The sequence below is a fragment of the Anomaloglossus baeobatrachus genome, chromosome 3 (genome assembly GCF_048569485.1).
Source record: "Anomaloglossus baeobatrachus isolate aAnoBae1 chromosome 3, aAnoBae1.hap1, whole genome shotgun sequence".
Classification (NCBI taxonomy): domain Eukaryota; kingdom Metazoa; phylum Chordata; class Amphibia; order Anura; family Aromobatidae; genus Anomaloglossus; species Anomaloglossus baeobatrachus.
Genome location: NC_134355.1, coordinates 5,753,552 through 5,765,986, shown reverse-complemented (window position 1 = coordinate 5,765,986; position 12,435 = coordinate 5,753,552). Strand labels below are relative to the sequence as shown.

The window sequence follows — 12,435 nt, the reverse complement described above, 5'->3', positions numbered from 1 at the left end:
CCGGATGACACACCGCCAGGAGCTGCCGCCGGGGTAACGCTGCTCGGGCTGACCGCGGGACTCGGTGCACGCTCTCCGCACTCTCCGCCCCGCTCTGGGATTACTGCAAACATGGATTGAAACTTGTTTGGCTTCAACTTTTTGTTCCGTGTGTGGCCGGGATCTGCTGCAGCTGCGTCCTCCGGATCCATGGAATGACCCCGGCTCCCGGGCTCTGAAGATCCACAGTCACACCTGGGAGTGGGGGGTCCTCGGCTACAGCACACTCTTGGGGGCTCCTCTGCGGATTTTACTGGGAACCATGTACTTTCTGTTTTCTTGGATATACTGGGGCTTACTGGTGTATATCTCTTCAGCCCAGGTAAGAGGGGCACTTGCAGGGCTGCTGTGCTGGGCACCTGGATGCCAGGTGTGGGGGCACAGGGGGCATTGTGGGGTGCTGCTCAGTGGATGTGCCCACATGTCAGTGCCCTCTCCCCTGCATTGTACCAGCTCAGCACATGTGATCATTCTTCTTGGGCACGTAGCACTTTCCATAAATATCCACAATGCTGGGCTCAGGTGATCCTCGGGCGGCTGAACTTGGATCTGGATTTGTTTCCCTCCTTGTGGGACTGTGATTTTCTGCGTCTTGTGTGAGCTTGGTGACGGTGTATGGAGCCGGAGCAAGTGTGTTCTGTTCAGTCCAGGGCTCGGCACCGCAAAAAGCAGCCATAAACGCTGCGGAGGCTCCTGTAGAGCAGCACGTGTGCCCGGCTATAGGGGTAGATGTGGCCAGCAGTGGGCACCATGCAGGAGCCTCACCCGCACCTATCCCCATAAGTTCTGGCAGTGCCCAGCTATAGGGGTAGATGTGGGCACCATGCAGGAGCCTCACCCGCACCTAACCCCATAAGTTCAGGTGGCGCCCGGCTATAGGGGTAGATGTGGCCAGCAGTGGGCACCATGCAGGAGCCTCACCCGCACCTATCCCCATAAGTTCTGGCAGTGCCCAGCTATAGGGGTAGATGTGGGCACCATGCAGGAGCCTCACCCACACCTAACCCCATAAGTTCAGGTGGCGCCCGGCTATAGGGGTAGATGTGGCCAGCAGTGGGCACCATGCAGGAGCCTCACCCACACCTAACCCCATAAGTTCAGGTGGCGCCCGGCTATAGGGGTAGATGTGGCCAGCAGTGGGCACCATGCAGGAGCCTCACCCACACCTAACCCCATAAGTTCAGGTGGCGCCCGGCTATAGGGGTAGATGTGGCCAGCAGTGGGCACCATGCAGGAGCCTCACCCGCACCTATCCCCATAAGTTCAGGTGGTGCCTGGCTATAGGGGTAGATGTGGCCAGCAGTGGGCACCATGCAGGAGCCTCACCCGCACCTAACCCCATAAGTTCAGGCGGTGCCCGGCTATAGGGGTAGATGTGCCCAGCAGTGGGCACCATGCAGGAGCCTCACCCGCACCTAACCCCATAAGTTCAGGCGGTGCCCGGCTATAGGGGTAGATGTGCCCAGCAGTGGGCACCATGCGGAGCCTCACCCGCACCTATCCCCATAAGTTCAGGTGGTGCCCGGCTATAGGGGTAGATGTGGCCAGCAGTGGGCACCATGCAGGAGCCTCACCCGCACCTATCCCCATAAGTTCTGGCAGTGCCCAGCTATAGGGGTAGATGTGGGCACCATGCAGGAGCTTCACCCGCACCTAACCCCATAAGTTCAGGTGGTGCCCGGCTATAGGGGTAGATGTACTCAGCAGTGGGCACCATGCAGGAGCCTCACCCGCACCTAACCCCATAAGTTCAGGTGGTGCCCGGCTATAGGGGTAGATGTGGCCAGCAGTGGGCACCATGCAGGAGTCTCACCTGCACCTATCCCCATAATTTCAGGTGGCACCTGGCTATAGGGGTAGATGTACTCAGCAGTGGGCACCATGCAGGAGTCTCACCTGCACCTATCCCCATAATTTCAGGTGGCACCTGGCTATAGGGGTAGATGTACTCAGCAGTGGGCACCATGCAGGAGTCTCACCTGCACCTATCCCCATAATTTCAGGTGGCACCTGGCTATAGGGGTAGATGTACTCAGCAGTGGGCACCATGCAGGAGCCTCACCCGCACCTAACCCCATAAGTTCTGGCGGCACCTGGCTGTGGGGGCTCCTGGGGGCAGCAGTGGGCACCATGCAGGAGCCTCACCTATCCCCATAAGTTCTGGCGGCATATGACTGTAGGGGCTCCTGGGGGCAGCAGTGGGCACCATGCAGGAGCCTCACCTATCCCCATATGTTCAGGCGGTGCCCAGCTGTGGGGGCTCCTGGAAGCAGCAGTGGGCATAAGTTCAGCCGGTGCCCGGCTGTGGGGGCTCCTGGGAGCAGCAGTGGGCATAAGTTCAGGCGGTGCCCGGCTGTGGGGGCTCCTGGGGGCAGCAGTGGGCATAAGTTCAGGCGGTGCCCGGCTGTGGGGGCTCCTGGAAGCAGCAGTGGGCATAAGTTCAGGCGGTGCCCGGCTGTGGGGGCTCCTGGGGGCAGCAGTGGGCATAAGTTCAGGCGGTGCCCGGCTGTGGGGGCTCCTGGAAGCAGCAGTGGGCATAAGTTCAGGCGGTGCCCGGCTGTGGGGGCTCCTGGGGGCAGCAGTGGGCACCATGCAGGAGCCTCACCCACACCTAACCCCATAAGTTCAGGCGGTGCCCGGCTGTGGGGGCTCCTGGGAGCAGCAGTGGGCATAAGTTCAGGCGGTGCCTGGCTGTGGGGGCTCCTGGAAGCAGCAGTGGGCATAAGTTCAGGCGGTGCCCGGCTGTGGGGGCTCCTGGAAGCAGCAGTGGGCATAAGTTCAGGCGGTGCCCGGCTGTGGGGGCTCCTGGGAGCAGCAGTGGGCATAAGTTCAGGCGGTGCCCGGCTGTGGGGGCTCCTGGAAGCAGCAGTGGGCATAAGTTCAGGCGGTGCCCGGCTGTGGGGGCTCCTGGGAGCAGCAGTGGGCATAAGTTCAGGCGGTGCCCGGCTGTGGGGCAGCACATGTGGCAGTGTCACTGAGGATGTGCCTACAGGTTGTGCTGGCAGGAGTGATGAGTAGCTGGGTACACAGGGGCATTGTGAATGGAGAGCGGCCGGCTCCAGCATTGAGCATTGTCATGGATCCTGGGGAAGTGAGCGGGCAGCGTGTGACCGGACTGTTAATGGTCACTTAAGTTTCCTCCTTGTCGGGGTAAGCGGGCCCCTCTGCCCTGCTCCTGCTGACGACAGACCAGGAGGCCGGGTCACCAGGCGGCGCAGGCTGCACGTACACTTTTTCCAATGTGAACCAGCCTTGAGACAGACTAAAGGCCTTTAAATCTCTTTCATGTGACTGGGCCAGGCTCTCCTTCATCCTGTGCTCGCTGCCAGCAATCACTAGGCCGCACTCCACATTGTGAGTTACAAATGTCCTTGAATGAGTGAAGTCCTGGCTCTGACAGATCACGAGTGCGCCTTTCTTCTCTGCTCAGCTTTTAGGAAGGTCCTTGTGCTCACAAGCAGTTTTTACAAGTAAGCCTAATTGTTTTTCCAAGCATTTACAGTTACAAAGCTCAACTAATGAGGAAGGAGAGATTGTGGCAAGACAGGCGGAGTGAGGCACGTTAACTGCTTCACTGCCACTGAGGAGGGCAGAGGCTTGGGTGCTGCGCCCGGGGAGCAGACCCTGTTACATGGACAGGTCACCCTAAGCCCGGCTGTGGCTGCACGGCCATTTATTCTGTATGTTACATAGAGCAGTGGATCGTGTTTATTAACCGTATGTACGACAGAGACCAATGGTGGCTATGTGCAGCCCCGACCAGGACGCCTGCACATTAGTGACCTAGTGCGAGTATCCGCAAGGTCATGTTGTGCGCTCAGCGCTGACATGTTCTGTGTGAGACTCCTGGAATCATTCTCTATGTAAGAACCTTCTTTCCAAAAAGTTGTGCAGGACTTTGGGGAGCCCTATCTGTGTCCTGCGGTCGGGAGAATCCAGCGCTGGTTTTCTTCAGAACCGTGATATCGGCAGCTGGAAAGAGTCATTGTTCACAGTGATAGCCGGAAAATCTGGGCAGGATCCAAAGCTAACATTACAGAGGTGAAATCCCCGGAGCTGTGCGTCTATATGTATATAGCTCACATCCGGCTGCACTTATATTTAATGTGTACATTTATCCGCCCCAAATCCATATATTGCAGCCGTGACCGTATACAAGGGCAGCGACCTCTGTAGCCAGCGGCGCAATCCACAGTATAAAGCGTGGAGAAATAACGTCCCCACCGGCACCAAATACATGTGTAAAACGGAGAAAAGCAAAGGACATGAAATCAGGGCTGGTGGGTATGTGACATCTCGGCTCTGCTACAACTTCTCCGGCTCCACATGAAGCTCCTCTCCTCAGAGCAGGACAGGTCTCGAAGCTTGACAACCAAGCCACAAGTTTGGATTGAGATCTGTAATTGTCAGTTTTAGCAGTGTGACCTGGTTGTGGCCCTCGGAGGATTGTGCTTGTATTGCGTGGCACCGCTGCCTGGTGTTACCTTTCATTCTATATCCCTAGGTACGGGCTGGCCCCCGATGTGTGCCCATCTTTATTACCTTTCATTTTATATCCCTAGGTACGGGCTGGCCCCCGATGTGTGCCCATCTTTGTTACCTTTCATTCTATAACCCTAGGTACGGGCTGGCCCCCGATGTGTGCCCATCTTTGTTACCTTTCATTCTATATCCCTAGGTACGGGCTGGCCCCCGATGTGTGCCCATCTTTGTTACCTTCCATTCTATATCCCTAGGTACGGGCTGGCCCCCGATGTGTGCCCATCTTTGTTACCTTTCATTCTATAACACTAGGTACGGGCTGGCCCCCGATGTGTGCCCATCTTTGTTACCTTTCATTCTATATCCCTAGGTACGGGCTGGCCCCCGATGTGTGCCCATCTTTATTACCTTTCATTTTATATCCCTAGGTACGGGCTGGCCCCCGATGTGTGCCCATCTTTATTACCTTTCATTCTATATCCCTAGGTACGGGCTGGCCCCCGATGTGTGCCCATCTTTGTTACCTTTCATTCTATATCCCTAGGTACGGGCTGGCCCCCGATGTGTGCCCATCTTTGTTACCTTTCATTCTATAACCCTAGGTACGGGCTGGCCCCCGATGTGTGCCCATCTTTGTTACCTTTCATTCTATAACCCTAGGTACGGGCTGGCCCCCGATGTGTGCCCAGCTTTGTTACCTTTCATTTTATATCCCTAGGTACGGGCTGGCCCCCGATGTGTGCCCATCTTTACCTTTCATTCTATAACCCTAGGTACGGGCTGGCCCCCGATGTGTGCCCATCTTTGTTACCTTTCATTCTATATCCCTAGGTACGGGCTGGCCCCCGATGTGTGCCCATCTTTGTTACCTTTCATTCTATATCCCTAGGTACGGGCTGGCCCCTGATGTGTGCCCATCTTTGTTACCTTTCATTCTATAACCCTAGGTACGGGCTGGCCCCCGATGTGTGCCCATCTTTGTTACCTTTCATTCTATAACCCTAGGTACGGGCTGGCCCCCGATGTGTGCCCAGCTTTGTTACCTTTCATTTTATATCCCTAGGTACGGGCTGGCCCCCGATGTGTGCCCATCTTTACCTTTCATTCTATAACCCTAGGTACGGGCTGGCCCCCGATGTGTGCCCATCTTTGTTACCTTTCATTCTATATCCCTAGGTACGGGCTGGCCCCCGATGTGTGCCCATCTTTGTTACCTTTCATTCTATAACCCTAGGTACGGGCTGGCCCCCGATGTGTGCCCATCTTTGTTACCTTTCATTCTATATCCCTAGGTACGGGCTGGCCCCCGATGTGTGCCCATCTTTGTTACCTTCCATTCTATATCCCTAGGTACGGGCTGGCCCCCGATGTGTGCCCATCTTTGTTACCTTTCATTCTATAACCCTAGGTACGGGCTGGCCCCCGATGTGTGCCCATCTTTGTTACCTTTCATTCTATATCCCTAGGTACGGGCTGGCCCCCGATGTGTGCCCATCTTTGTTACCTTTCATTCTATATCCCTAGGTACGGGCTGGCCCCCGATGTGTGCCCATCTTTGTTACCTTTCATTCTATAACCCTAGGTACGGGCTGGCCCCCGATGTGTGCCCATCTTTGTTAGCTTTCATTCTATATCCCTAGGTACGGGCTGGCCCCCGATGTGTGCCCATCTTTGTTACCTTTCATTCTATAACACTAGGTACGGGCTGGCCCCCGATGTGTGCCCATCTTTGTTACCTTTCATTCTATATCCCTAGGTACGGGCTGGCCCCTGATGTGTGCCCATCTTTATTACCTTTCATTCTATATCCCTAGGTACGGGCTGGCCCCCGATGTGTGCCCATCTTTGTTACCTTTCATTCTATAACCCTAGGTACGGGCTGGCCCCCGATGTGTGCCCATCTTTGTTACCTTTCATTCTATATCCCTAGGTACGGGCTGGCCCCCGATGTGTGCCCATCTTTGTTACCTTTCATTCTATATCCCTAGGTACGGGCTGGCCCCCGATGTGTGCCCATCTTTGTTACCTTTCATTCTATAACCCTAGGTACGGGCTGGCCCCCGATGTGTGCCCATCTTTGTTACCTTTCATTCTATAACCCTAGGTACGGGCTGGCCCCCGATGTGTGCCCATCTTTGTTACCTTTCATTCTATATCCCTAGGTACGGGCTGGCCCCCGATGTGTGCCCATCTTTGTTACCTTTCATTCTATAACCCTAGGTACGGGCTGGCCCCTGATGTGTGCCCATCTTTGTTACCTTTCATTCTATATCCCTAGGTACGGGCTGGCCCCCGATGTGTGCCCATCTTTATTACCTTTCATTCTATATCCCTAGATACGGGCTGGCCCCCGATGTGTGCCCATCTTTGTTACCTTTCATTCTATATCCCTAGGTACGGGCTGGCCCCCGATGTGTGCCCATCTTTGTTACCTTTCATTCTATATCCCTAGGTACGGGCTGGCCCCCGATGTGTGCCCATCTTTATTACCTTTCATTCTATATCCCTAGGTACGGGCTGGCCCCCGATGTGTGCCCATCTTTTGATGGCACGGGCTGTGATGGCTGCTCACTGTACAAGGATGTCACTTTTTAATTAGGGATCATCGAATATCACAAATATTCGGCTATATTCGGCTTCACGAATATCCAACGAATAGGTCGCCGCTATGCGAATATTCGATGCACAGTGTAAGGGGCACTTTGCACACTACGACATCGCAGCTGTGATGTCGGTGGGGTCAAATCGAAAGTGATATTGTTCCTCGTTCCTGCGGCAGCACATCGCTGTGTATGAAGCCGCAGGAGCGAGGAACATCTGCTACATGCGTCCTGGCCGGCTATGCGGAAGAACAGAGGTGGGTGGAATGTTTACGTCCCGCTCATCTCCGCCCCTCCGCTTCTATTGGCCGCCTGTTGTGTGACGTTGCTATGACGCCACACAACCCGCCCCCTTAGTAAGGAGGCGGGTCGCCGGCCAGGTGAGTGCATGTGAAGCGTAGTGATAATGTTCACTACGGCAGCTATCACGAGATCGCATCTGCGACGGGGGCGGGGACTATCGCGCTCAGCATCGCAACATCGGCTTGCGAGGTCGTAGTGTGCAAAGTACCCCTTAGTCTATGGGAATCCCGAATAGTTGCTATTTGGTAACTATTTGGGTTTCCCATTGACTTACATTGCCCATCAAATAGTCAAATAGCAGCGACCTATTCGGTGAATATGGGTGTTGCGAATCTTTGCGGTATTCGATCATCCCTATTCTTAACGTTTCAGGGTCAGCAGGACTTTCTTAACGTTTCAGGGTCAGCAGGACTTCAGCATAACTGTAGGAGAAAGGTCACCCAACATAGCAGGGTCCGGCCAGCACCTCTTCTGGAAGGGCTTATGTCCTGCATGACTACAAGGACAGACGGGAGCCGCACTCTGTTCAGGTTTAATTCTGTCCTTGGAGGCGACTTCTCCAGTATTCCTGATCCCTGCGCGTCCCTCCAGGCTGTAGACAGGTGCAGGGCACAGTGTTCTGGACTGACAGTAATGTCACGGCTAATCAGCCTGCACCACAATGTGACCGAGTTCACTCCACCGCTGACTGTCAAGGTCCTTGCTAGTCCTGGCCTCTGTAAATGCTGCCACCAAGGCCTGAGTTGTGATATTTGCTACAGGCAGTGATTTCATTAGTCTCTTCTTATCAGCCTCTGAATGGTGACCGGGTCTATATTTAATATTCATCATTTTTTCTCCTGAATTAGAATTTTAGATGAGATTAGTGATGAATACACAGAAGAGGACCAGATGTGTTACCCCTCCTGTGATGTGTGCCTTTATATTATCAAGCAACAGAAAGGAGAATTACATATATGTTCCCTTGTGTGGCCAGCTCGCCCCGCTACGGCTGACCCCCGCCTGCCACCTCACTCACCCCACCGTCTCATGGCTGATCTCCACCACCACCCCTGCCTCACAGGTCGCCTTGGCCAGCACCTCACCAGCCCCCCAATTCATGGCTGGCCTCCATCAGCAGCCTCGCCACCACTTTACTTCTTAGGCTAAGTTCACACTTCCGTTGTTTTGCATCAGTCACAATCAGTTGTGTGACTGATGCAAAGGATGCAGAGTTGCAGATAGTGGCACAACTGATGTGACTGATGCTGCAAAAAAAAAAACACGATCCGTTGTGGGGGTTTTTTTTTACTGTTTTACCGGCGGCCGGCTATTGTAAACAATCAGCTGATCGCCCACAAAATCCGACCACCGGGCGATCAGCTGCTCGTTCACAATAGCCGGCCGATCATTTGCTCGTTCACAATAGCCGGCCGATCATTTGCTCGTTCACAATAGCCGGCCGATCATTTGCTCGTTCACAATAGCCGGGCGATCAGCTGCTCGTTCACAATAGCCGGGCGATCAGCTGCTCGTTCACAATAGCCGGGCGATCAGCTGCTCGTTCACAATAGCCGGGCGATCATTTGCTCGTTCACAATAGCCGGGCGATCAGCTGCTCATACACAATAGCCGGCCGATCATTTGCTCGTTCACAATAGCCGGCCGTTCATTTGCTCGTTCACAATAGCCGGCCGATCATTTGCTCGTTCACAATAGCCGGCCGATCATTTGCTCGTTCACAATAGCCGGCCGATCAGCTGCTCGTTCACAATAGCCGGGCGATCAGCTGCTCATACACAATAGCCGGCCGATCATTTGCTCGTTCACAATAGCCGGCCGATCAGCTGCTCGTTCACAATAGCCGGGCGATCAGCTGCTCGTTCACAATAGCCGGGCGATCAGCTGCTCGTTCACAATAGCCGGGCGATCATTTGCTCGTTCACAATAGCCGGGCGATCAGCTGCTCGTTCACAATAGCCGGGCGATCAGCTGCTCGTTCACAATAGCCGGCCGATCATTTGCTCGTTCACAATAGCCGGGCGATCAGCTGCTCGTTCACAATAGCCGGCCGATCATTTGCTCGTTCACAATAGCCGGCCGATCATTTGCTCGTTCACAATAGCCGGCCGATCATTTGCTCGTTCACAATAGCCGGGCGATCAGCTGCTCGTTCACAATAGCCGGGCAATCATTTGCTCGTTCACAATAGCCGGCCGATCAGCTGATCTTTCACAATAGCCGGCCGATCAGCTGATCTTTCACAATAGCCGGGCGATCAGCTGATCTTTCACAATAGCCGGCCGATCAGCTGATCTTTCACAATAGCCGGCCGATCAGCTGATCGTTCCGGCCGCTGGAACTGAATTTACAGTTGTCATGGTTTTTTACTGTGCGCATGCGCACAGTAAAAAAAAAAAACATCCGCCGCACACACAAAACGTTACATTCAGCGTTGCTCCCGCCTGATGGTCAGTCAGTAAACGACCGATCCGTCACGGGGCAGATGCAACACAGGGCCGTCAGTCACAATCCATCGCTAATAGAAGTCTATGAGGAAAAAATGGATTCCTGCAAAATATTTTGCAGGATACCTTAATTCCTCAAGGTTACGGATTGAGACTGATGCAAAACAATGGAAGTATGAACTTAGCCTTAGCTCAGCCAGCACCTCACCAGCTCTCCACTTCATGGCTGCCCTCAATCAGCCGCCTCACCACCACCCCCTCCTCAGCCAGCACCTCACCAGCTCTCCACTTCATGGCTGCCCTCAATCAGCCACCTCACCACCACCCCCACCTCACAGCTCTCCTCAGCCAGCACCTCACCAGCTCTCCACTTCATGGCTGCCCTCAATCAGCCACCTCACCACCACCCCCACCTCACAGCTCTCCTCAGCCAGCACCTCACCAGCTCTCCACTTCATGGCTGCCCTCAATCAGCCGCCTCACCACCACCCCCACCTCACAGCTCTCCTCAGCCAGCACCTCACCAGCTCTCCACTTCATGGCTGCCCTCAATCAGCCGCCTCACCACCACCCCCACCTCACAGCTCTCCTCAGCCAGCACCTCACCAGCTCTCCACTTCATGGCTGCCCTCAATCAGCCACCTCACCACCACCCCCGCCTCACAGCTCTCCTCAGCCAGCACCTCACCAGCTCTCCACTTCATGGCTGCCCTCAATCAGCCGCCTCACCACCACCCCCGCCTCACAGCTCTCCTCAGCCAGCACCTCACCAGCTCTCCACTTCATGGCTGCCCTCAATCAGCCGCCTCACCACCACCCCCGCCTCACAGCTCTCCTCAGCCAGCACCTCACCAGCCCTCCACTTCATGGCTGCCCTCAATCAGCCGCCTCACCACCACCCCCACCTCACAGCTCTCCTCAGCCAGCACCTCACCAGCTCTCCACTTCATGGCTGCCCTCAATCAGCCACCTCACCACCACCCCCGCCTCACAGCTCTCCTCGGCCAGCACCTCACCAGCTCTCCACTTCATGGCTGCCCTCAATCAGCCGCCTCACCACCACCCCCGCCTCACAGCTCTCCTCAGCCAGCACCTCACCAGCTCTCCACTTCATGGCTGCCCTCAATCAGCCGCCTCACCACCACCCCCGCCTCACAGCTCTCCTCAGCCAGCACCTCACCAGCTCTCCACTTCATGGCTGCCCTCAATCAGCCGCCTCACCACCACCCCCGCCTCACAGCTCTCCTCAGCCAGCACCTCACCAGCTCTCCACTTCATGGCTGCCCTCAATCAGCCGCCTCACCACCACCCCCGCCTCACAGCTCTCCTCAGCCAGCACCTCACCAGCTCTCCACTTCATGACTGCCCTCAATCAGCCGCCTCACCACCACCCCCGCCTCACAGCTCTCCTCAGCCAGCACCTCACCAGCTCTCCACTTCATGGCTGCCCTCAATCAGCCGCCTCACCACCACCCCCGCCTCACAGCTCTCCTCAGCCAGCACCTCACCAGCTCTCCACTTCATGGCTGCCCTCAATCAGCCGCCTCACCACCACCCCCACCTCACAGCTCTCCTCAGCCAGCACCTCACCAGCTCTCCACTTCATGGCTGCCCTCAATCAGCCGCCTCACCACCACCCCCACCTCACAGCTCTCCTCAGCCAGCACCTCACCAGCTCTCCACTTCATGGCTGCCCTCAATCAGCCGCCTCACCACCACCCCCACCTCACAGCTCTCCTCAGCCAGCACCTCACCAGCTCTCCACTTCATGGCTGCCCTCAATCAGCCGCCTCACCACCACCCCCGCCTCACAGCTCTCCTCAGCCAGCACCTCACCAGCTCTCCACTTCATGACTGCCCTCAATCAGCCGCCTCACCACCACCCCCACCTCACAGCTCTCCTCAGCCAGCACCTCACCAGCTCTCCACTTCATGGCTGCCCTCAATCAGCCGCCTCACCACCACCCCCGCCTCACAGCTCTCCTCAGCCAGCACCTCACCAGCTCTCCACTTCATGGCTGCCCTCAATCAGCCGCCTCACCACCACCCCCACCTCACAGCTCTCCTCAGCCAGCACCTCACCAGCTCTCCACTTCATGGCTGCCCTCAATCAGCCGCCTCACCACCACCCCCGCCTCACAGCTCTCCTCAGCCAGCACCTCACCAGCTCTCCACTTCATGACTGCCCTCAATCAGCCACCTCACCACCACCCCCACCTCACAGCTCTCCTCAGCCAGCACCTCACCAGCTCTCCACTTCATGACTGCCCTCAATCAGCCGCCTCACCACCACCCCCACCTCACAGCTCTCCTCAGCCAGCACCTCACCAGCTCTCCACTTCATGGCTGCCCTCAATCAGCCGCCTCACCACCACCCCCACCTCACAGCTCTCCTCAGCCAGCACCTCACCAGCTCTCCACTTCATGGCTGCCCTCAATCAGCCGCCTCACCACCACCCCCGCCTCACAGCTCTCCTCAGCCAGCACCTCACCAGCTCTCCACTTCATGACTGCCCTCAATCAGCCGCCTCACCACCAATGTCATGGTACATTACTATATACGC

At 56.1% G+C, this 12,435-nt stretch overlaps 1 protein-coding gene across 7 annotated transcripts in view; it reads left to right on the top strand.

Annotated features, from left to right (window-relative positions):
* Positions 1-209: 209 nt before the first annotated feature.
* The window catches only part of VEGFA (vascular endothelial growth factor A), a 34,496-nt gene continuing 22,270 nt past the window's right edge, over positions 210-12,435 (top strand). For 6 of the 7 annotated variants that reach the window (XM_075338968.1, XM_075338967.1, XM_075338971.1 and 3 more), the window contains exon 1: positions 210-361. In XM_075338968.1, the coding sequence (XP_075195083.1) occupies positions 302-361 (60 nt within the window). In that variant the 5' untranslated portion in view covers positions 210-301. Of the gene's footprint in view, positions 362-3,391; positions 3,510-12,435 lie in introns of those variants that run through there. The other variant, XM_075338973.1, reaches the window with a different exon arrangement.